The 25,030-nt window shown below is 41.5% G+C and overlaps 1 protein-coding gene across 7 annotated transcripts; it reads right to left on the bottom strand.

Annotated features, from left to right (window-relative positions):
• Positions 1 to 148: 148 nt before the first annotated feature.
• Positions 149 to 24,617, bottom strand: uso1 (USO1 vesicle transport factor). 7 transcript variants are annotated; one of them, XM_056410353.1, is made up of 28 exons: positions 24,401 to 24,462; positions 22,107 to 22,295; positions 21,469 to 21,555; positions 20,547 to 20,611; positions 20,335 to 20,411; positions 20,068 to 20,079; positions 19,742 to 19,795; positions 17,543 to 17,643; positions 17,343 to 17,445; positions 17,134 to 17,189; positions 16,577 to 16,697; positions 16,255 to 16,433; positions 16,003 to 16,143; positions 15,822 to 15,910; positions 11,368 to 11,522; positions 10,294 to 10,499; positions 10,126 to 10,146; positions 7,534 to 7,644; positions 7,199 to 7,317; positions 6,365 to 6,546; positions 6,137 to 6,258; positions 5,875 to 6,013; positions 4,815 to 4,975; positions 4,312 to 4,368; positions 3,902 to 4,000; positions 3,704 to 3,808; positions 3,317 to 3,532; positions 149 to 1,039 (listed from the first exon to the last, which is right to left on the bottom strand). In XM_056410353.1, the coding sequence occupies exons 2-28, from the start codon at positions 22,227 to 22,229 to the stop codon at positions 968 to 970; spliced, it is 2,973 nt and encodes a 990-aa protein (XP_056266328.1). In that variant the 5' UTR covers positions 22,230 to 22,295; positions 24,401 to 24,462; the 3' UTR covers positions 149 to 967. The 7 variants fall into 7 exon arrangements, with proteins under 7 accessions (XP_056266328.1, XP_056266331.1, XP_056266327.1 ...); XM_056410356.1 differs by lacking the exon at positions 22,107 to 22,295 and having other exon boundaries at positions 24,401 to 24,617; XM_056410352.1 differs by lacking the exon at positions 24,401 to 24,462 and having other exon boundaries at positions 22,107 to 23,033.
• Between the last annotated feature and the right edge of the window lie 413 nt (positions 24,618 to 25,030).

The raw sequence follows: 25,030 nt of genomic DNA, 5'->3' as shown, positions 1-25,030 counted from the left end.
AATTGTTGCCATAATGTGTTTGGTAGCGACGACACGACAGATACTGAAACATCGGTAAACGTATGCGATACGTATCGACAATTATAAACGTTATCGAGCCCTATATTCAGACATAAATGATCCGGAAAAGACAAACACAAAAGTCTCATTGTGGATTTAGTAAAATTTAATTTATCTACAACTATACCTCCGTTCAGGCATACAGACTGATATTCTTCTTCTTTTTTCATTTAAATGTGGCTCATAAACTGATAAGTTACACAATATCATACAGAAGCTTGGTTGCCAGTATTGGACACAAAATTGCAAAATATCCTTTTTGTCAGTAGGCTACATGTTTTCGGTCAGTGTTTTGCAGCATATTGAAGAGCGGTCGGATCGTGTCGTCAACGTGAAGGAGAACAACAGAGTGGTGAAATACTGGAACACTCGGAACTCAAACTGATTCGGCAGTGAAGATAAATTCGGGGCGCAGCACCGCGACACGTTGCTGGTGACCCGAACGCTGGAGAGTCATCATACGTCATCTTTATGATATAATAATATCAAATCTGTTTACAGTTGCATATTTGTAAATTGTTTCCAGATGTGTGTCAATATTAACCTAGTGTTTATTCTTGTGATTACAAACTATATCGATAATACATAACAATAAACACAAGACTGATAAAACCCATCACAAACTGACGGTGAAAATAGCAGAGATGAATGTACTGACAATAATCTAATCTTTTTTTTTGCTGTCACTGAAAACTGAATGTTTGGAGAGAAAAAAAAGAGTCCAAAATAACTAACATGTAGGGCAAAGAAAGATGAAGATAGCATGGCAGCCAGAGAGAGAAACTGCATCAATATATTAGTCCTATTCTTCAGCTTCTCAGGTTTGTTTCTGCAAAGTTTTCTTTCTTGCCTGCTGGCAGACAAATATTCCCATCTCTCTTTTTCTTTTCTTTCAGTGTTTCGTCCCTTAGTCCTCGTCTTCATCCTCGTAATCTTCATCCGTCTGGTCCCTGCAGTCGAGATCGTCTTCATCGTCCACCTGTAAGGAAAGTGTCACAGTCTAACTAAAGCAAACACACACACACAACACAGCTGAGTGGTCTTTACCTTCGCATTGAAAATGCCGGAAGGTTATGTTTTGATCGCAGTGTATTTATTTATTTATTTATTTATTTGTATGCGTGTTATTCGCAAATCTCAAAAAGTATTGAACCGAATCGCATGAAATTTGGTGGGATGATTTTTTATTATCCGGGGACCAGTTGATTAGATTTTGGGATCGATCGGGTCAAAGGTCAAAGGTCATGAACAGGTCAAAATCTTTCACAGAACTCAAAAAGTATTGAACCGAATCGCATGAAATTTGGTGGGATCATTGTTTATTATCCGGGGACCAGTTGATTAGATTTTGGGATCGATCGGGTCAAAGGTCATGAACAGGTCAAAATATTTCGCAGAACTCAAAAAGTATTGAACCGAATCGCATGAAATTTGGTGGGATAATTGTTTATTATCGGGGACCAGTTGATTAGATTTTGGGATCGATCGGGTCAAAGGTCATGAACAGGTCAAAATCTTTCACAGAACTCAAAAAGTATTGAACCGAATCGCATGAAATTTGGTGGGATCATTGTTTATTATCCGGGGACCAGTTGATTAGATTTTGGGATCGATCGGGTCAAAGGTCAAAGGTCATGAACAGGTCAAAATCTTTCGCAGAACTCAAAAAGTATTGAACCGAATCGCATGAAATTTGGTGGGATGATTAAACAATCATCCCACCAAATTTCATGCGATTAACCGGGGACCAGTTGACTAGATTTTGGGATCGATCGGGTCAAAGGTCAAGGTCAAAGGTCATGAACAGGTCAACATTTTCTTGAATCGCCTGAAATTTGGTGGGATGATTGGTTATTATCCGGGGACCATTTGATTAGATTTTGGGATCAATCGGGTCAAAGGTCAAGGTCATGGAAAGGTCAAACTCTTTTTTTTACCATAGCACGATACATTTTTGTCCAATTGGCATGCAACTAATGCCAAAATGTTCATAATTCAATGCCCAATCTTGTGATATGCGAAGGTATGCGCTCTACCGAGTGCCCATTCTAGTTTGTTGTTGTAAAGCTTCCTACTCAACCCAATCCCTACAGCCAAAAACTACCACCACTGACTGGTTACACTGGGAGCAGAATTTAGGATTACTGAACGCTTCACAGTCTAGTTTTGGTCTCCATGGTGACAATGAATGAGTGAATATGGAGGACAGCAGGCTGGTCATCAGGTCCACTGAATGCTTTTACTTTGTGGTGTGAAAGCAAACCACAAAAATTATTGTTATTATAGTTATTGTGTTTTATTTTGATCTTTTATTGTTATTAATGCTCTAATGTGCACCCGCCGCTGTGATCCACTAATATTTGATTTTGGTGGCGAAGGCAACTGAACCTCTGAAGAGGTGAGCCTCTGAGGTAAGCCGCCTCTGCACTGTAACTATTAAAATATAAATGATTGTCTTTCGCGGTTCATTGCAGTAGTTTGTTTTTTGCGCATTTATCCTTCTGCTCGTTTCCACCTTTAATTAAAAAATAAATACACTACCGTTCAAAAGTTTGGGGTCACTTAGAAATGTCTTTATTTTTCAAAGAAAAGCACTGTTTTTTCAATAAAGATAACATTAATCAAAAATACACACTATACATTGTTAATGTGGTAAATGACTATTCTCGGTGGAAACGTCTGGTTTCTAATGAAATATCTCCATAGGTGTATAGAGGCCCATTTCCATCAACTATCACTCCAGTGTTCTAATGGTACATTGTGTTTGCTAATCGCCTTAGAAGACTAATATCTGATTAGAAAACCCTTGTGCAATTATGTTAGCACAGCTGAAAACAGTTATGCTGGTGATATAAGCTATACAACTGGCCTTCCTTTGAGCTTGAAGTTTGAAGAACAAAATTAATACTTCAAATATTAATCATTATTTCTAACCTTGTCAATGTCTTGACTATATTTTCTATTACATTTTCAATTAATTTGATGAATAAAAGTGAGTTTTCATGGAAGACACAAAATTGTCTGGATGACCCCAAACTTTTGAACAGTAGTGTATGTTTAAAAGAAGCCTAATCCTAATGTAATTATTACTTTTTAAAGCAGTAATGAATAGTATTTCAGATTTGAAGTTGTTAAAATGTAATTTCAGTATTTTATAAGCCTGTATTTGACCATCTCTATGAAACCTCCCTTCTCCACAATGGGGGAGCACCGGAGTTCAGAGCCCTGGTGGAACACGAGAACCCTGACTGTCTACCGTCTCTCCCAGGTCTTTGAGCTTCTGTTTGAGGCTGTGGATCTTCTGGTCCTGGTCGGCCAGCAGCATCAGCAGGTCGTCCTGCTCCTTCTTGGAGTCCTGCACCTCCGATTGCAGCTTCGCCTTCTCCGTCTGCAGGATGGCCACCGTGCTGGTGGCGGCAGCCAGCTGCTGGTCCAGCTCCGCCCGGCTCTCTGACAAACTCTGTGCTTCCCCCTGGAAACCAAAGGAGAAGATGGAGGAAGAGACAGAATGATCCATAAACACAAATACCCAGGAAAAACATCTGATGTGTAAATAAATAATTTAAAGAAGTCACAGCCAAGTAGTCTATACATATTGAGGGTAAATCAGGGTGATGTGATGCTTTACAGATATTCTACACACCTTGAGCCTCTCCATCTCAGTCGTCTGTGCTGCCAGTCTGCTCTCTACTTCGGCCATCTTGGCAGCGTCTACTGCGCCGTCACTGCTGGAGACTGCCTCCGAGGACTGAGACAAACCAGTGGGAGGTGGAGTCATTTAGCATCCATCAAGAATAATGTGATATTTGGAACACAAATATCAGATGTGCATGATAATTACCCCAGCCTCAGCTCTTCTGAGCAGTTCTTGTCTCTCTGACTTCATCTGGTTGATTTCTGCCAACTGGGACTGGACCCGACTCCTCAGACCCTCCAGCTCCTGCAACAAACAAAGCAACACTTGCAAAAATGCATGTAATATATAGAACAATTACCTGAAAATATGAACAGAATATGAAAGTCTTAGCGTTACGTTTGATGATACTTATGGGGAAAAAATGGGCTCAGTGGGGTTGGGCTGAGTGACAGAAGGTGGGGAAGTATTAACAAGCCGACCAATCATGTAATTTGTCTTGTTATGGGATTTGTTGACAAGACGAGAAATGTAGAATCATACCAGCCTCATCCTTTACACATTTATTAATTGTGAATTAAAGATGAAAGAAGAAATGTATTTATGAAGAATCCTACCTTGAGCATTTCTGTGTCGTCTGATCCTCCTGCTGAACTTTCTGCTGTCTCGGACGTCTACACACAGTGAAAATAAAACGCATTAGTAATGCACTATAATGTTATTTTTACTCTGACAGGAACAAAGTAAAACTCTACATCCTGTGCAAATAGTAGGATTATTTTCTTATTAAGTCGGCAAATAACGACCATTTCCACTGACGATTAATCTGCTGATTATTTTCTGATTCCTAAAATGGTAAACGTCAATAAATGTTTACCAAAGCTAAAAGCAACGTCTTTAAATGTTTTGTCAGACCAACAGCCCAAATCACTAAGATGTTCAATATAAACATATTTGATAAAAACCAAAACAAAGAAAGGCAGATAATCATCACATTAAAGAAACCAAACAACAGGGCTCTCCGTTGCTGTTGTTTTTCCTGCAAAGCTCATCCAGCTCCAGTTGAAGCGTACACAAAGACAAACAAACAAACACACACTGTGCGCAGACATCTACTAACCAGGCTGCTTTTGAGTGTGTCTTTGTCACCGAGCTGCGTCTGAAGGAGGGCGCGCTGCTTGCAGAGCTCCTCCACCTCCTCTCGGAGCTGCGTGAGCTCCTCCGTCTGCAGCCCGTTCACCTGAGAGCCTTCGCCCTGGCTGTTGGGCTGGCTGTCCTTACCTGAAATGAGTCATTGTAGTTAAGATGAGGTAATGCGATAGAAATGTTTATGTGACCCCTGTATTGATTTGTGTTGCATATACACACATATCAACAACAAAATACATTTAAAGAACTGTTACTGTGAATGACAAAGGCAGCCTTTTTTTTGGCCCATGCCGATTTTGATATTTGGGACTTTGAATAAATCTGATAATCGATCAGCCTTGACTATTGATCAGTGTGGCTTTAGTACAGAACATTATCCCATTGAGTTTAGCTTGTTTTGAGATTCTCATTGTTTACAGCTTTTTGGTTATACAAACAGTTTTTAGCCAGAAAGATAATACTTCACTCACTATCTTACACTCTTTAGACATTAAGGTGATGTGGACTCTGTTACATTCAGCACTAAGGCAGAGAAACGAGCTGTTACATTTTAACAAATTAGTTCTACATACACATTCACTTGAGTTCGATAAAAACAGCCTGTTTAGTTGTGATAAAAGGGGAAAAATAGCTTCTTTTTTTACCCGTCTTTAAACATGTTTATTTCTGCTTCACAGTTGGGTACTTTAACGTGGAGGTCTAAGGGGATGGACTCATTAGAGTGACCATCAGAGAAGCTGCTGCTTTTGGCTTCATGGCACTACTTCTCTAAAACCTCCTGTAGTTGCCGCTGTTGTGAAGCTGTATGTTGCGATGTCTCTGCATATCACAGCGATGAAGCAGCGAGATTTCATCATCAACGGGGACCGTGGCCAAAAATATGAAAACATGACCAGAGTTGTTGAAAATAAATAAATAAATCCAACAAATATATTCTATACTTTGCCAAAATCCCTATTTTTCATTCAACCAACAAGCCCGAAATAAAGCACGTATTTGAAGACACAAAACACTTGTTATTAGTCATCCACCTAATTTCAGCTTGAGGATGTTGTACTGGTCCTTGTGCTGCTGGATCTGGGACAGCTGCTGGGTCACTGTAGTCTGCATCTGTTCACTCTGAGACGACATGGACCCCACCTGCTCCTTCAGCTCCTGGATCTGAGTATCCTGAGGATCACACAATCAATATTAAAAAAATGTAAACGGGAGAGAACATTAAATATATTTTTTTTTAAACATCAAACACAGAAACGAAAAACAAGTTGCACGCACAATAAGTCGGTTGTTTACCTGTTCTCGGATCAGCTCTTTATACCGAGTTACAATGTTGTCATGTTGTTCTAAGGTCTTCTTCACCTCCTCTTCCTTCTTCTCCTCCTCATTGGATTTGTGAACAGCTTTAGTGATCACACCTGTTTAGCGTAGCCGGAGAAATAATGAATGGAACCAACATTTCATTTTGCAACTGCCCTGACAAAAGTACGATTAAATGATGTGGAGGATCGGTCTCCGACTGACCCTCCAGTTCTTTGACCAGCTTGGTGAACTCGTGGTCGAACAGCATCTGCTCCGGAGACAGGAACACCGGCTGCGGCTTCTGAGCCGCCCGCGAGTACAGCTCATGTTTGGTGATGAAGCCCAGTTTCTCAACAAAGTTTTCCTTTCCGATCCGCTTCTCGATGAGCTGCTTCAGCTTATCTCTGGACAACGAGGAGGTTGTTTTAACAGTCAATGTTTTTAACACGATTTCAGTCGCCTGATCTTTCAAGTTAGGTCATTGAGATAACTTTGGCCAACGTATAAATACAGTTCTGGAAAAACCTGAGCACTGATGCATGCATACATTTTGATATGTTAATATATGTGCACATTAAGACCCAGGGACGCGGGGTTATAAAGTTGAGAGGAAGAAGAAAAAACATCCTCACACGTAGTTGTCTTTCGTAGCCAAATAATAATAATAATAGTCTTTATTGATGCAGCAATTTTCAAAACAAAGTACTTACAGAAAGACACAAATCATGAAAGAAAACAATGATATCATTGAGCAAAGGACAACAGACAGTAGCAGGATTTAAGGATTTAAAAGAGGAAAAGTTGTCAACATGTGTGCTTTCAGGGAAGTTGTCACAGAGACACACTTAATAAGATGCCACTTGCATGACCGTCATAGTCATTCAGTTTATATCGTACCTATCAAACTGTTCCCACTATAAAGCTTCAGTCATTCCACATTCAGAGACTAAAAACAGCCATGCATGCTACAACAGGGGTTTGAGAATAATGAGACGACAGAAGTTCACGTGGATGTGTTTATTGAGGTATTAAAGGTGTGTGTGAACAGACACTTACTTGGTGTTGTTTTCCAGCGAGTTGTCGTTGTAATAGATGCAGATGCCGAGGAGCAGCGCACACAGGCCCTGCACCAGCCGTTCATCCTCTCCTAAGTTCTCCGAGATCTGGGCAGTCAGCTGCAGGAGTCACACCGAGTTAAGGATTCATTCTCGTGCGTTGTTATCTGAATAATAGGATATAGCTGGTGTCCTCAAAAGTTATTAATCAAAAAAGGAAAAATATAAGATTCGTCCGAGAGAAGTGAGAACCAGTTTGTTCACGAAAATAAGACGAATTACAGACATTTATTGACATGCAGTTGGTGGATGGCTTGGAGGCTGCTTCAAGGATACAAAGGGGACGTTTTCCTGATTGTGTAGGAAGTGAGTGACGGCGATCGGACAGTTGTTGATCCATGTACAAAGCAGCATGAGGAGGCCCACCCTGGTCTGCACTTTACTGCCCTGGAGAGGAAAAAAGGGAAAACAAAACAAATGTCAATGTGTGCTTCTTGACTCACACCGGAAGCTGCTGACTTGAGCCAAATATGAAATATTCTAGGAGGTATCAAAACATTTGCGTTTAGGCAATAAGAGAATCAAATGTAGGGAAGTTGTGTACATTAAGGCACATGGTCCTATCCATGTAAGAAAAGCTAATATTTCAAGGAATTTAAAATTGTAATCCTGGTCATAGACTTTCAAATTAAGTCCAGATTGAGTCATTAGTTAAGCAAAATGTATAATATGCAAAAAGATAATCTAACAAAATGTTTTTAATTCAAACTGTAAAAAAATAAAAGTCTAAAGTAGATACAATGGCAACAAAAGTGCTGAAATTTGAGTTGATATTAAAGCGAGCCGAGCATTCATTTCACAGCCACATGAGTCCAATGTTCTTCCCATCCTGACGTGTTAGTAGTAACACGCTGCTTTTGATTTTCCAATCAACACAAATGAGGAAGTGGTTAAATAAACTCAACAGCACTTAATAGGGAGAACTTCAATCACACCAACCATTAGTAGTTAATAAGGTTAACAAACAAAAACAAGGACAGTCAAAATGAATACAACCAGTAAAAAAGGTCAAATATACTGTATGAAGAAATCAAAGTCTGTGAAGCCCCAAAAAAACATCTCTGCCTCCATTCATCAAGTATTCCATGATTTTCAATTAGTTTGTTGTTTGCAATTTCAATTCTGCAAATGGTTGATGACTGAAATTGTAATTGAAAATCTTACTGATTTTTTCAGCACATGCAAAAAAAGTAACTGCAATAATAATTAAAGGGTATTAACATAAATAAAACGAAAATCTGCTTTGAGAAACATAAGCGGTTTCAGACCGGCAACAGACCTCAACCTTACATTACATTCATCTCAAAATGTCTGCTTCACATTTTTAGGAAACGTATGCCAGTATGCCAGTTGTAGAAAAAAATAAAGCTGATTTTCATGAAGTTGGAATGCAATCAATACCGATTAAAACAAAGTGCAGAAGCAAATAAAATCTGTTAACTCTGCACTGGAGGTTAAAGGTCCTCAATGCAAAACTCAGAGCATATCTATTCCCTCAAAACACTGGCCGAGCCTCCATGAGCTCGATTGTGAGGCACGTTCAAATGCACTAACTTCACATATTAAATATATTTCTGCTGCTCTAGAAATGCTCTGAATATCATATAGAGAACCTTTGAGACTTTGAATAAGCTGCTGCATTAATACTTTATGCACATCATGCTTCAGGAAGAGAAGACCTCTTTCCTGTCGTGTTTGGTCAAAAACTGACATAATGACATTATGGGGGAAAACTTATCAGCATTACTACAAAAAAATATATAAAAAATCACCTTCTCATATTTAGTCTCCAAATGTGACGTAATGGAAAAATGAAGAGGAAAAAAAAAAAGTAGTAATTGAACAGGCAGGTGGGTGATTGTAGTAAAACTAGAGGGTAAGAGTTCAAATCAAGAGACTCGAGCAAGAAAAACTTATGGAATGGTCCAACTGGTCTCCTCCCAGTTGGATGAGACTGGAAATCCCTTCACATCCCTAGGTAACCAGTTCAAATGACTGAACCCCTCCCCTCTCTCCTTTCAACATAAAAAGAAGCAGGAGCTTTTCCCGCCAGTACTTCTCCTGGCTGGACTTATTAAAGTAAGGTAGGTGCACAGGACAGGGGCCCAGTTTCAGTTTCCCTGATTCACACTTGCTCACCTAACTTGAGACCAAGCTGGACGAAAGCGAGGAGGAGTTTGTCAACAGAGCGCGGCAAGTTTCACCAGGAGGGTTCACAGAAGTTCATACAGGTTAGCTTGGCGGGAGTAATGCAAACTGAGTAATTCCCAGTGAGACTCACAAGTATATTGTATAACCACCTGAATCTACAGTGAAAATTAAACAACCCGTGTGCAGTATAAACTACAAAAGCTTCTCGCACCGGCACTGTGCATTCATAAGCAAGTGCATGTCAGAAAGAGAACCAGAGAAACAAGAGTGGAGCTCTCTCACTCAGACAGGAAAAGGCCCAAAAGCTGCTGCTGCTGCAGTTGCACACTTCCTGAACTCACGGATAAGAGCTCGCAGCGCCGCAAACAAACCAACGTCACGACAGCTCAAAGCAGGTGTGAGGGTGGCAAAACCACAAACAACAGCTACTGTGTCCCTTCTCTCTGCACCTCTCTTGTGCACGTTCCCACAGGTGAACACAGTGAGAGCCACTAGAGCCTCCGATCCTGTGGGGACGAGTGCACCCCGTGTGTGTGCACCCCTATGGAGGAAGAATCTGGTCATAGCTATAAATTAGGACGAAAGAGGGGTCAGTAAAGAGTTAAAAAGGGAAGCAAGATCCCCAAACATGTGTGCCAACAAGACGTCTACTTCAGATGCCAAGCCAAAATAACCAGCAGAGGTGCCGCCCAAACACTCACAACACGCGTTACTTACCCGCCGGACGATCTTATCTCCCTGCAAATCCACAATAACGTGACACTGTTCTAGTCACTGTTGTTGACACTTCAGTATTAATTTGCCAAAAACATCCTGCCTACCGAGGCACACGTGGCCCGTGAAAATCCTCATTCTAGCAGCTAGTTGGAACTCTCATCGTCCTACCTGGGAGAGGATGTTGGTGCACTGCTGCAGCAGGGAGACGGGGGGCTTTCCCAGGCTGGTGGCCAGTTGGACCCTCAGCAGCTGCTCCTTCTGAGTGAGGTTGTCCTGCAGGGAGTGAGCCAAGGCCACAGCGGCACACCAGTTGGACAGAGAGTCCACTGAGAAAAGGCCTCCGCACAGCAGCTGGCCCGCTGAGATGGAATTGGCTAACGGAAAGAAATGTGAACGAGGCAGTTGATGAATAGTTGTAAATGTATAAATCTGACAGAAGAATAAACAATAGTCCATCCATCTGTGTCACCTTTACCTGTGAGCATTATGCTTCTCCTTCACCCAAAAGTGGTTTAAAACGTTTTTAGATTGTTCCTGCATTACATGTCAGCCTGTCAGTGTTTTTAAATGTGTTGAACCCTACGCAAATTCATTAAGAAAATAAAATGACTACTTTACAACCTAAAAACATGAATTATTGAAACATCAAAAAATATTAAAATTCACAGATAGTCAAAGCAGGTACGTCAATAATATACATGTTTAAAGTGCGAGTCATAATAATAATAATAATCATTTATTTTATATAGCGCTCTAGACACTCGAAGTCGCTTTACAGTCCAGAGTCCAGTAGTCACACACACACACAGTCGTCCCGGTGGTGGTAAGCTACATCAGTAGCCACAGCTGCCCTGGGGCAGACTGACGGAAGCGTGGCTGCCAATCAGCGCCTATGGCCCCTCCGACCACCACCAACATTCATTCAGTAAGATTGTTTTATGTTATTAATCACTATTATAGCTGTATAGAAAGCGGTTTAAAGACTGCTTTTAATTTAAATTACATTTATTTCTTTATTTTGATATCACATATGACATCCCTGAGGTCCTACAAATTGTAAAGCCCTCTGAGGCAAATTTGTAATTTTTTATATCGTGCCATACAAAATAAACTGAATTTAATTTTTTGAACTTCCTGGAGAATTGTTTGCACAAGAGAAACATACGATGACTATGATGAGTCCAAATGATAGCAAAACAACTGTTAATGCCACCTTTAAGTTCTCGACTTGGTGTAACTGACCATCAATGGTGGAGGGCAGCAGCGTAGCCACAATCTCCCCCTGTCCCTTCTGGTTTTTGTACAGGAAACACTGGAAACAGTAGAGGACGGCACAGCGAAGCACAAACGGCTGTCTCTCGTTCACCATGGACATGAGCAGCACCACAATGGCTGGTCTATGGACAAAAAAGGACGAGAGATCAGAGAGATCGTTCAGTTTCCTATCAGATAGAAGTCGGCGAATTAATTCAATTCAATTCAGTTTATTTGTATAGCCCAATTTCACAAATTACAAATTTGTCTCGGAGTGCTTTACAATCTGTACACATAGACATCCCTGCCCCAAAACCTCACATCGGACCAGGAAAAACTCCCAAATAACCCTTCAGGGGGAAAAAAAGGGAAGAAACCTGGAGGAAAGCAACAGAGGAGGATCCCTCTCCAGGATGGACAGATGCAATAGATGTAATGTGTACAGAAGGACAGATTTAGAGTTAAAATACATTCAATGAATATGACAGAGTGTATGAATAGTTCATAGTAGGCATATTCCACGATGGAGACCTCCACGATCCATCAGGCAGATGGCGGTGGGGAGGAGGAGTGGGCGGAGTCTCAACAGTAGGCGGAGTCTCAACAGGACAGTAGGCGTAGTCAGGAGCAGGAATTCCACGACCCAGACCTCGATGATCCATCAGGCAGATAGGATCTATGTCGTCTCATAGGGTCCGATGACCCCATGAGACGTGAAGTCAAAAGGACTCCGGGGAGAAAGCAGAGTTAGTAACGTGTGATTGAGAGATGAAAATTCATCCTTAAGGAGAGAAAAAAAGAGGAGATAGGTACTCAGTGCATCCTAAAACGTCCCCCGGCAGCTATAAGCCTCTAGCAGCATATCAAGGGGCTGGACCAGGGCAAACCTGATTCAGCCCTAACTATAAGCTCTGTCAAAGAGGAAGGTCTTAAGTCTACTCTTAAACGAGGTGACTGTGTCTGCCTCCCGGACTGAAATTGGAAGCTGGTTCCATAAAAGAGGAGCTTGATAACTAAAGGCTCTGGCTCCCATTCTACTTTTTAAGACTCTAGGAACTACAAGTAGTCCGCATTTAGTGAGCGTAGCTCTAGTGGGGCAATATGGTACTACAAGCTCCTTAAGATATGATGGTGCATCACCAATCAAGGCTTTGTACGTTAAGAGAAGAATTTTAAAAGTGATTCTTGATTTTACTGGGAGCCAGTGCAGAGCAGCTAGTGCAGGAGTGATGTGATCTCTTTCTTAGTTTTAGTGAGAACACGAGCTGCAGCATTCTGGATCAACTGGAGGGACCTAAGAGACTTATTAGAGCAGCCTGATAATAAGGAGTTGCAGTAATCCAGTCTCAAGTAACGAACGTGAACCAATTTTTCTGCATCTTTTGAGACAAGATGTGCCTGATTTTGAAATATTACGTAGATGAAAGAATGCAGTCCTTGAGATTTGCTTTACGTGGGAGTTAAAGGACAAGTCCCGATCAAAGATAACGCCAAGATTCTTTACAGTGGTGTTGGATGCCAGGGCAATGCCATCTACAGAATCCACATCACCAGATAATTGATCTCTGAGGTGCTCAGGGCCGATTAAAATTACTTCGGTTTTGTCTGAGTTTAACATCAAGAAATTGCAGGTCATCCATGTTTTATGTCTTTAAGACATGCTTGAATTTTACCGAGTTGGTTGCTCTCCTCTGGTTTTATCGATAAATATAGTTGAGTATCATCTGCATAACAATGAAAGTTTATGGAGTGTTTCCTGATAATATTGCCCAAAGGAAGCATGTATAAGGTAAATAAAATTGGTCCAAGCACAGAACCTTGTGGAACTCCGTGATTAACGTTAGTGGTTATCGAGGCGTCATCGTTTACAAATACAAACTGAGATCGATCTGATAAATAGGATTTAAACCAAATTAGTGCCGTGCCTGAAATGCCAATCGACTGCTCCAGTCTCTGTAACAGGATGTCATGGTCAATGGTGTCGAATGCAGCACTAAGGTCTAACAAGACCAGGACAGAGAGGAGTCCTTTATCTGCTGCCATTAAGAGGTCATTTGTAATTTTCACCATTGCTGTCTCGGTGCTGTGGTGTTTTCTAAATCCTGATTGAAATTTCTCAAATAAACTATTATGATGTAGAAAGTCGCACAACTGATTTGCGACCACTTTCTCAAGGATCTTGGAGAGGAAGGGGAGGTTAGAGATCGGTCTGTAGTTAGCCAACACCTCTGGATCCAGAGTGGGCTTCTTCAGGAGAGGTTTAATAACAGCCACTTTGAAGGAGTGTGGTACGTGGCCTGTTAGCAGAGACACATTGATCATATCTAATAGAGAGCTGCCAATTAAAGGCAAAACGTCTTTAAGCAGCCTCGTCGGGATGGGGTCCAAGAGACAAGTAGACGTGTTCGAAGTAGAAACCGTTGAAGATAATTGGTCACGGTTGATGGGAGAAAAGCCCTCCAAATATACACCAGGGCATACAGCGGTTTCCAAGGCCATTCCACTTGAGGACAGATTGGCACTGGTTATGGGCAAGAGAATATTAATCTTGTCCCTAATAGTTAAAATCTTTTCATTAAAGAAGTTCATAAAGTCATTACCACTGAGGTTTATAGGAATGCTCGGCGCCACAGAGCTGTGACTCTCTGTCAGCCTGGCTACAGTGCTGAAGAGAAACCTGGGGTTGTTTTTATTTTTCTATTACTGATGAGTAATAGGCTGCTCTGGCATTACGGAGGGCCTTCTTATATGTTTTAAGACTATCTCGCCAAACTAAGCGGGATTCTTCGAGATTAGTTGAACGCCATATGCTCAAGCTTTCGTGACGCTTGCTTCAGTTTGCGGGTCTGAGGGTTATACCAGGAGCAAACCTCCTCTTCCTCACTGTCTTCTTCTTCAGAGGGCTATCGAGTCCAGTGTCATTCTCAGAGAGCCTGTGGCACTGTCAACAAGATGATCAATCTGGGACGGACTAAAGTTAGACCAGGAGTCCTCTGTTATATTGAGACGTGGTATCGAATCAAATACAGAAGGAATCGCTTTAAATTTAGCTACAGCACTGTCAGTTAGACATCTGGTGTAGAAACTTTTGACTAACGGAGTACACTCCGGTAGTATAAATTCAAAAGTTATGAGGTTGTGGTCTGACAGAAGAGGATTCTGTGGGAAGACGTTCAAATGCTCAATGTCAATGCCATAAGTAAGAACAAGATCAAGCGTGTGGCCAAAGCTGTGAGTGGGTTTCTGTTCTCTGACAGAAGCCAATCGAGTCCAACAAGGAGATGAATGCAGCACTAAGGCAATCATTATCAACATCCACATGGATATTAAAATCTCCAACAATAATAACTTTATCGGTTTTAAGAACCAAACTTGATATAAATTCTGAGAATTCAGATATAAACTCTGAATATGGACCTGGTGGCGGTACAGAATCACAAATCGAATTGGCTGTAGTGTTTTCCAGGTTGGATGTGAAAGACTAAGAACAAGGCTTTCAAATGAGGTGTAGTGTAATTTTGGTTGAGGATTAATTAATAGGCTCGATTCAAAGATGGCTGCTACTCCACCTCCTCGACCGGTGCCTCGAGGAATGTGAGTATTAATATGACTTGGAGGAGTCGATTCATTCAGGCAGACATATTCTTCATGGCTCAGCCAGGTTTCAGTTAGGCAACATAAATCAATGTGATTATCTGATATTAAATCATTTAGTAACACAGCTTTAGATGACAGAGATCGAATATTTAGGAGACCACATTTAATAGTCCTGTTTTGTTGCACTGCTGAAATAATGGTGTTAACTTGTATAAGGTTATTGTGTACGACTCCTCTTCTGCTTACTTTTGATTTATTTAATTGAAGTGGCCGTGGGACAGACACAGTCTCTACTCTAAAGTCATGGGTGGGTAACTGCTCGAATGGAAGAGCAGAGAAGGGTGTTAAACTACAACTCTGCTCCCGGTTCCTGATCTGAACCCTGGGTTGTCATAGATTAAGTCCGTGATCAACTTGGTCATATTCGCAGAAATGAGACGCGCTCCGTCCAACGTGGGATGGATGCCGCCTCCTCATCAGATCAGGTTTTCCCAGAAAGTCTTCCAGTTGTCTATGTAGCCCACATTATTCGCTGGGCACCACCTCGACAGCCAGCGGTTGAAAGACGACATTCGGCTATACAATTCGTCTGTCTGCAAATTTGGGAGAGGGCCAGAGAAAATTACGGTGTCCGACAACGTCTTGGCATAAGCACACACCGATTCCACATTAATTTTAGTGAGTTCCGAGCGGCGGGCTCGGGCGTCATTACCACCGGCGTGTATTACAATCTGACTATCTCCACTTGTCCTTAGCCAGCAGCTTCAAACAAGACTCCACGTCGCCCGCTCTGGCCCCCGGGAGGCACACGACGGTTCATTACTGTCTTGGTTCATTGGTCTCACCTCGGTGGGTTTGAAGGAGCATTGACAGACGCAAAGTAGTCCTGGTTGACCTGTGAGCCTCTGATGACCTCCGATACAGTGTTGATGGTCTGAAAAAAGAGTGTCCCGATCACAACCTTGAAAGCAATAGGTCTCAAAAGGAGCAACGCCTCTCATATCGGGTCCTACTTTCTGTCATTACCTCAGTGAGGATATCAGCAGGCACACCGGTGGCCATGAGGATGGTGCACAGCTGCTGCAGCAGACCGCACTGGTACATGGACTTCTGGCAGCTGGATGTAGCTCCAGGAGAGTTCACTGGAGACACCATGACTCGCACCAACTGGGAACAGAACATCGTGCAAGATTAGAGCAAAACAAGAGCCCGTTGTCCCGCTTGTTCAATTTTTTAAATACTTTAAAGTGACGCTTCAGCATGACTGTTCTGCGTTACCTGCAGCATGAGGTGGAGGTTGGTGACCTTCTGCGCAGACCAGCCAGAGTTGTCGTCACCGATTTCAAACCAGGGCTTCATTCTCTGAATGTAGGAGCCCTCTTTGAAGAAGTTCTGATTGGAGCTGTTGTTCTTGAGCAGGTTGAGCAGCAGCAGCAAACAGTCCTCCACCACAATACCTGCAAAGAGGGAAAAGGATCGGCATCAGAGCTCACAAGAAAAACTATAATCCGACCATTTTAATTGGAAGTGAAGGAAAAAGGATTGTATTCACATGTATGGCGACAATACTAAACTGAAGATAATAATATGTTCCTTTTACCTCCATCGCTGCTGCCCTCTTCGGTGATGATGTCTAGAAGACGCTCAAATGCGTTTTCAAATGCTACAATTTTCTGAATGGCAGCATTGCTTTTGGTCAGCTGTTGAAGCAACAGCAAGCCCTGTTGGAAGTGAGAAAAATAAAAAAACGGGTCGTCATGTATCCGATTAGAGCTGTACAACTAAATCAGCCCTGCTTTAAAACACTACGGAGGGCTGCGTTGATGTGGGCGTATTGTTTAGGCTACCGGGGAGAGGGGAAATACAATCTCGGAAGTCCAGTTTGAATAACAAATCTTTGCGTTTCGAGGCTTCTCAAACGCAAAAACACTGCACAGCTGTTCATGACACTATGTATCGGGTAATTCATCGGGAATATGCAGTGCATGTATGAACGCTCAACACAGCGCCTTGCTGGAGTCACATGACGCTGCACCAGAAACTGAGCTGGAACTACTTTTTTGATAGCCGACTGAGTGAACTCATCTCAAATGAATGAGAATTTCTTGACACCATCCTTAAGTCGATCTGAACGTGACCGCAAAGACAGGTACTCACATCGTTGCGAATGACTTCTCTAGAGTCGGCCAATAGGTCCATCAATCTGGAAACACCTGACGATGGAAATAAAAACAGCTGTTAAAAACCAAGTGGGGAACCCCTTAATGACAAACCGACTCGTCTTTTTGTGTGACTTGTTCAGCTGGGCGAGTAAAACCCAGACACTACAAGACCAGTTTGAGTAGATGTGGAGAGGAGAAGCTCACCCATGGGGCTGACCAGAATGATACCCTGGACCTGGACACCCTGGTTCTTCAGGAGAGTAGTCAACAGCTTTACCCCGGGCCAACGTACATGGAAGTCAAACTCCTAAAAATAATCAATGTATTAATTGGCAGTCAGGCAGTTGTTTTGACAAATATAACAACACAGAAGTCTTTCCACTGGAGCAGAAGCAGTTCAGTACCTCCAACAGAGTGAGAAGCAGAGTCACATGTTCAGGATCCTGAACAAACTGTTCTGTGAACTGGGCACCCAGGTCATCAGACTGCTTCTGGGCGTTCTCATCTGTGAAGGAGATTGAGAACTGAAGATAAACATCACAGCACGAGTCTATTGAGGGAACCAGTTGGTTTGTTTCATAGGTATCAGCCTGAGTTGGTGAGCAGTACAAACAACTTCTCAAAACGTTCCCAGAGTCTTTATCACTGGTGTGTTTTTTATCGAATAATGACTTTATATTTGATGCCATTCAAGAAATGTGCACATGCTCAGGGTGATACTGGTGAACATGCCTTCTGGGTAAATTAAGGGTGACACACAGATTAAGGGGCAGCTACAAGGAAGTGTGAACAGGGTGAGCCCAGTAGTGTGTAAAACACACTGAAAATGGGATCAGATGAAAGCTTCAATGTGACAAACACCACCACGCTGACACTGAGAGCATACCCACCTCGTCATCAGAACATAAAAGGGTTAACTTAAAGAAACATAACTTTTAAAAAACTAGTTTTGAATGCATTTCTTCATGTTTTGATTAGTGCTGTGAAAAATAACGCGTTAACTCAGTTAATTCAATTACAGGTTTAACTAGTTGTTGTTTTTTAACGCATGCGCAGAATGAGCTTCCAATCCGTCTGTTGTTGGTCGTCGGGACGAAAAAAAAGTCACTTGCAAAATGAGCTTCCAATACACCACTTCAATCTGAACTCTGTCCGCTCTCATGCAGACGGTCTGTTCATCGGTAATGATCCTTCCGCAGGTTCACCTACGGAAACCTTGTTACGACTTTTACTTCCTGTAGATCAGGTGTCTCAACACGTCGATCGCGACCTGCCAGTCGATCACGGCGTAGTGTCGGTAGATCGCATGACATTAAAAAGATTGGCCCGCCCCCTGACATGTTCTCTATAGCACGTCTTTGTTCTTTTATTAAACTAAACGTCTGTTGTTGATCGTATCTCCACAGCAGCATGTCATTTCTGTCTCTTCGCGTTGCGTTAACACTTATCGATCTCCGTCTCGCGCGCCACAGAGCTCCGTGCGCGCATCGGACCGAGCAAAAAAAAGTCACTTGTCAATCTGTCCACCTTTAGATTGTATCATGGTGGAGTTAATGGTTGACAAACAAGAGAAAAATGTTCTGTTTAACCCTCCTGTTACCTTTACATTTACGAACATATTTTACCCTCGGGGTCAATTTGACCCCAGCAATTAAAACCTCCAGAAAATTATTAGAATTAATATTGTTTCCCAAGTTTAAGTGTGAGGTACTTTATGTTTGTTTGTTGACTACCTAAATAGCCCTTTAAATAAATAAAAAAGTTGATATTTCTGATATGTTTGACACAGTGAAAAACAGCCTGGGGTCAAATTGACCCCAAAGAACACCGACATTAAACATTGAATGGGGTCAAATTGACCCGAAAGGTAACAGGAGGGTTAAACATTCTGTTTAGGATGAAGATGTATTAATGTTCCATATGGAAGAAAACTGCTAAATAACTGCTGAGTTGCAGCACCATTGTATAGAAGAATGTATAAATGTATATATCCGTCTTGTCATAAATCTCTATGTTCTCACAAAATATACCGAGAATATCGGTAATATGTGATTAATCATGATTAATCCACAAAAACCTGTGATTAATCCGATTAAAAATGTTAATCGTTTCACAGCCCTAGTTTTGATATGTACATTTCTAAGATTTGGTAACTTTGCTCATGTTTGTAATAACAACTTTATAACCAGACCAATATAAAATCCCTAATGCAGGTTAAAATGTGACAGAGAAAAACCTTTGCGCCGTTATTAACAATCCACAGAGCTCAAAACAAAAAAACTAGATACCACTACAGGTGAGGAATTATGATTTTCTTTTATACTAATACTGGGAAAAACAAACAAACAACAGAAGCAAACTAAACTAAACCATATCATTTCACCACAAGAGTGCAAAAAACCACCAGGTATTAAGATGTGAAGGGAACAAAGGAGGACTGAGACATACTGAGAGACAGGAGGTTTAGGAATGTGACGGTATTAGTGAAGCATTCACCACCCACAAAGCTTCCAGGCACTTCACCAGTGCAAACTGCTTTTAGTAAAGTTAGTTAAATAGCAGTACTACAACTACGGTAGGGATAGCTTGGTTTCAGTACTGACCAGGCATGGAAACATTCTTATGCTTCCCTGAAGCAGAGATAGGGGTTACTGCGTCTGCAAGGACAGGGGGAGAGGGAGTTTAAAGCCTCTCCGAAAACTGTCATTTCAGCCGACTGAATCAGCTGACTGATTCTTGTGAAGATATGACGACAACAACAACAACAACAACCAAAACACAGCCTATAATAAAATCAGCTTTTTACAACCTGTGTAAACAAATATAGTAATGGTGCTCTTTTTCCACAACCCAAGCAAAAACAAAGTATGATTTGAAAGTACTGCTGGTGGTTAGTGGGGTGGCATCATGCACAGTCAAAGAGGTTTACCTTCCGATTCATCTGTAGCGTTAAAACATGGAAGAGAAAAGAGACGAGAATCTTTACATCACGCAGTCCTTGTCAGTGCACAGAGGGGGGGAATGCACAATCACTAATGTCCACTTGACATGACATCACCTCAATTACACATGCAAAACTACACAATGGCTCAGGCGCCGTTGACAGTAGCCACATAATTAGGAGGAATTATCTTGAAACAATCACAAATTGGAGGTGATTTTCATATTTTCTACTAATTGTGAGAGCAGTCAATACCTTGCTCTTCCTCCTCATCGTTGCAGAGGATGTTGTACAGTGTGTCCAAAGCATAGCCAAGAATTTCAGAGTCGGACCTGTTTGGGTAGCAGGACGAAAGAGGATGTTAAAAGAAAAACAGGTTTTATTGTTACTCGAGTGAGACGAAAACACAAAGCTCTTTTAAGGACAACATAAAACAAACAAAGAACACAAATACAGCATCAACATACCTGTCAGTTTGCAGTATGTTAATCAGGTGATCCATCGCCTGTGTGCCGACTTCCATGCGATATTTCTACAAAAGATAACAGGTCGCGAAGGAAAGTTTATTTGTAAAGAACCACTTAACAACAACAAAAGAAACAAGGCAGTATGAAAACATTATTAACTTTTAGTCTCCTGTTTCATAGTTTGTTTTTTAAAGTGCGGCTAGAGAAGAAACTAAATTACTCGTGGTTGATGTGGCAGCCAGCGACAAAACTGTCCATGAACTAAACTGAGAGGTGGCTTAGCAGAAGTTTTTGTGAATAATAAGTTTATTTTAAATCAGCAGAGTTTGACAAATGGTCGCTTTATCCATGGCAGTCAGTGTGACAGATGAGAAGTCGTTTACAAATGTCCCAATTAAAGTAATAAAGAGCAAGAAGGATCTAATTTCACTGCCATTTCATCAAAGCTACAAAAAAGGTTAATACACAAAACAACTTCTCAATAAAAAAGTACTGGACGCGTCATTAATGTGGCTTAACACAACCCCCTTCGTACACTCCCTAACCATTTTTGAAGATACAAAAAAAATGCAATGAAAAACAGCAGCCCTGAAATACATCCAACCTTTAAAAAGGTTATAGTGTTCAGTTATTACTTAAATTGTTTCTAGTATGCCGTCCAACTGATTTACATAAATGATGGTAAGACTAAAATTGAAAACACTCATACCAATCAACAGAATTCAGCAGAATGACGGACTAAAGTAAAGTTTATTAAACACCTCCCTAAAACAGTTTCAGCAAAAACTGAACAATGTAAGCTTCATGCCGATATGATTATTTAGACTGCATGTATTAAGCTAGGTGTACCTAATAAGCCGGCAAATAAGTGGATTTCTACTGCACCCGTTTCCAATAACTGTATATTCATACTTTACTGTACCTTAGAAAGAGACTTGAGAGCCCGGACTGCATCTCTGCGGTCCTCTAGGAGCGTCGATGAGGCTACTCGGTCACACAACTTGTGGATCTGTCAATAGAAGAATCATAATTTATTTGTTGTGAATAAAACATTCCACACAGTTCCGTGATGAATGTATTGTGGATTTTGCAGGAGCGACACGCTCTGAGCAGCCATGACAGCAATGGATACCCACAAAGATCTGTAGCTATTGCGCTCCTGCAATGCTCTGCATGCGTCACATATGCTGCTGCGCATTAGGATGTTTATCGTTTCATACTGAGATTAAACCATGTGAAGATTCAGGATTGCACACTTGTCTGTATTTCATACACTACCGTTCAAAAGTTTGGGATCACCCAGACAATTTCGTGTTTTCCATGAAAACTCACACTTTTATTTATCAAATGAGTTGCAAAATGTATAGAAAATATAGTCAAGACATTGACAAGGTTAGAAATAATGATTTGTATTTGAAGTATTAATTTTTTTCTTCAAACTTTGCTTTCGTCAAAGAATGCTCCTTTTGCAGCAATTACAGCATTGCAGACCTTTGGCATTCTAGCTGTTAATTTGTTGAGGTAATCTGTTGAAATGTCACCCCACGCTTCCTGAAGCACCTGCCACAAGTTGGATTGGCTTGATGGGCACTTCTTGCGGACCATACGGTCAAGCTGCTCCCACAACAGCTCAATGGGGTTGAGATCTGGTGACTGTGCTGGCCACTCCATTACAGACAGCATACCAGCTGCCTGCTTCTTCCCTCAATAGTTCTTGCACAATTTGGAGGTGTGCTTTGGGTCATTGTCCTGTTGGAGGAGGAAATTGGCTCCAATCAAGCGCTGCCCACAGGGTATGGCATGGCATTGCAAAATGGAGTGATAGCCTTCCTTATTTAAAATCCCTTTTACCTGGTACAAATCTCCCACTTTACCAGCACCAAAGCAGCCCCAGACCATCACATTACCTCCACCATGCTTGACAGATGGTGTCAGGCACTCTTCCAGCATCTTTTCACCTGTTCTACGTCTCACAAATGTTCTTCTGTGTGATCCAAACACCTCAAACTTGGATTCATCTGTCCGTAACACCTTTTTCCAATCTTCCTCTGTCCAATGCCTGTGTTCTTTTGCCCATACCAATCTTTTCTTTTTATTGGCCAGTCTCAGATATGGCTTTTTCTTTGCCACTCTGCCTAGAAGGCCAGCATCCCGGAGTCGCCTCTTCACTGTCGACGTTGACACTGGCGTTTTGCGGGTGCCATTTAAAGAAGCTGCCAGTTGAGGACCTGTGAGGCGTCTATTTCTCAAACTAGAGACTCTAATGTACTTGTCTTCTTGCTGAGTTGTGCACCGGGGCCTCCCACTTCTCTTTCTGCTCTAGTTAGAGCCCGTTTGTGCTGTTCTCTGAACGGAGTAGTACACACCGCTGTAGGAAATTTTCAGTTTCTTTGCAATTTCTCGCATGGAATAGCCTTCATTTCTAAGAACAAGAATAGACTGGCGAGTTTCCGTTGAAAGTTCTTTTTTTCTGGCCATTTTGAGAGTCTTATCGAACCCACAAATGTGATGCTCCAGATAATCAACTAGCTCAAAGGAAGGCCAGTTTTATAGCTTCTCTCATCAGCATAACTGTTTTCAGCTGTGCTAACATAATTGCACAAGGGTTTTCTAATCAGACATTAGGCTTCTAAGGCGATTAGCAAACACAATGTACCATTAGAACACTGGAGTGATAGTTGATGGAAATGGGCCTCTATACACCTATGGAGATATTTCATGAGAAACCAGACGTTTCCACCTAGAATAGTCATTTACCACATTAACAATGTATAGAGTGTATTTTTGATTGATTTAATGTTATCTTCATTGAAAAAAACAATGCTTTTCTTTGAAAAATAAGGACATTTCTAAGTGATCCCAAACTTTTGAACGGTAGTGTATATTTTGGTGTTGAACAACCCAAGCTCTTTTGAAGAAGTCACCTTGGACGTTGGATGGTACATGTTCACAATTTTATGGACTAATTGAGACGATGATCAGCAATGAAAGTAACCATTAGCTGTCGGCCTACATTTCAGTACACAGCAAGAATAAGGCCTATTTTTATGTGGAACTAATTGCTAATAGTTTGGGATCCTATCCAACTCTATCCATGTTCCCAAAGTCCTGTATATTAGTGTCATCTAAATATGGCACATTAACAAAACCTATTTTAAGGGTGTTGTGTTCTCAGCGATGCATGTTTCACGATGTTAAATGTTGAAACCACCCACCTACAGCTCTTATCCTACTGATGGTACACTCCTTGAAACCCATGACCTCAAATCTGTGGAAAAGATGAGTTTGCTTTTTCTTTCATTAAACACCGATATCTCTCCGTGGCTTGAGGGATTTTTTACCATTCAAAGTGCATCTGAAACATCCACTTCCCTTCATTCGTCTGCCATTTGACCAATGGAGTTAGCTCTCACGATGCTAAATCAATAGCAAAAGGGAAACATGGGGATGACCCCTTATCCCAAATACTGGATGTGAACATATGTAGATACTCTATGGCCATTTGCAAATAAATATATTGTGGACAACCGATACTCCTAAAAGTGCATAGCCTGTCTGTTTGTCTGTCTGTATTTCATTCATTCATTACATCTCAGCTAGTAGCAGAGAAAACAGCTGGCATGTCAGGACAACTGACAGAAGCTACATTAGCTTATGAGCCTCCTGACTCGCTCGTTCCTCTCATTTAGTGAGGCCCGAGCTTCGTTATGGGCGTTTTATCGAGACAAAAAACAACCCCATGTTTGTGAATACATGTTTATATTGTATTTGTATTGCCGTGTGGTCTCCGTTTGTCAGGTACACCTTGTGGTGCTACTGTTAGCTAGCCGCAGCTAGCCGGACTGGTTTCCTACCGTCTCCGCTCCGGACGGCTGCGGCCCGGCTGCCTGTCCGCCCATCACCCCTCTGAAGAAGTTCATCTCGCTGCCGTAATCAAAGCGTCTCTCCTTCCGCAAGAAGCCCCGGACTCCCCCCTCGGTGGTCCGTGTAGAAACTAAGTAAATTGAAAATGAGAGAAACTACACAATGATGTTTTTTTTGTTTTTTTGACTGTGTACACTGGCTGGTCGACCCCGGAACACAAATGTGAGGGCACTGCGCATGCGCGCAGACGTGGCGCTACGTGGCTGATTAGCAGACGATTGAGTTCACTTATTTAAAGGGGAAGAAAAAGTCATTGATTACAGTTTGTGTGAAATATATTGCATAAAAAAACAAATACCAGTTCATACAACTGTCGTTGTCAAAAATATTATGGAAATGGAGCAAATAAAAGAATGATGCATACTAATGAAAACAATAGTGAAAGTGCAGGTGTACAATTATAATATAATTACGAACCTATAAATAAGTAGTGCTGTAAGATGCATTATATTGTTGTATATGTATTTAAATGCAGTGGGCTATTATAAGGCACTGGGTGTCAGATCCTTAAATAAAGTATTATCTGAGACGGAGTTTCTTTCCTCAGGCCATCAGGATTG

The sequence above is a fragment of the Pseudoliparis swirei genome, chromosome 24 (genome assembly GCF_029220125.1).
Source record: "Pseudoliparis swirei isolate HS2019 ecotype Mariana Trench chromosome 24, NWPU_hadal_v1, whole genome shotgun sequence".
Lineage (NCBI taxonomy): Eukaryota > Metazoa > Chordata > Actinopteri > Perciformes > Liparidae > Pseudoliparis > Pseudoliparis swirei.
This window is presented reverse-complemented; position numbering and strand designations above follow the sequence as displayed.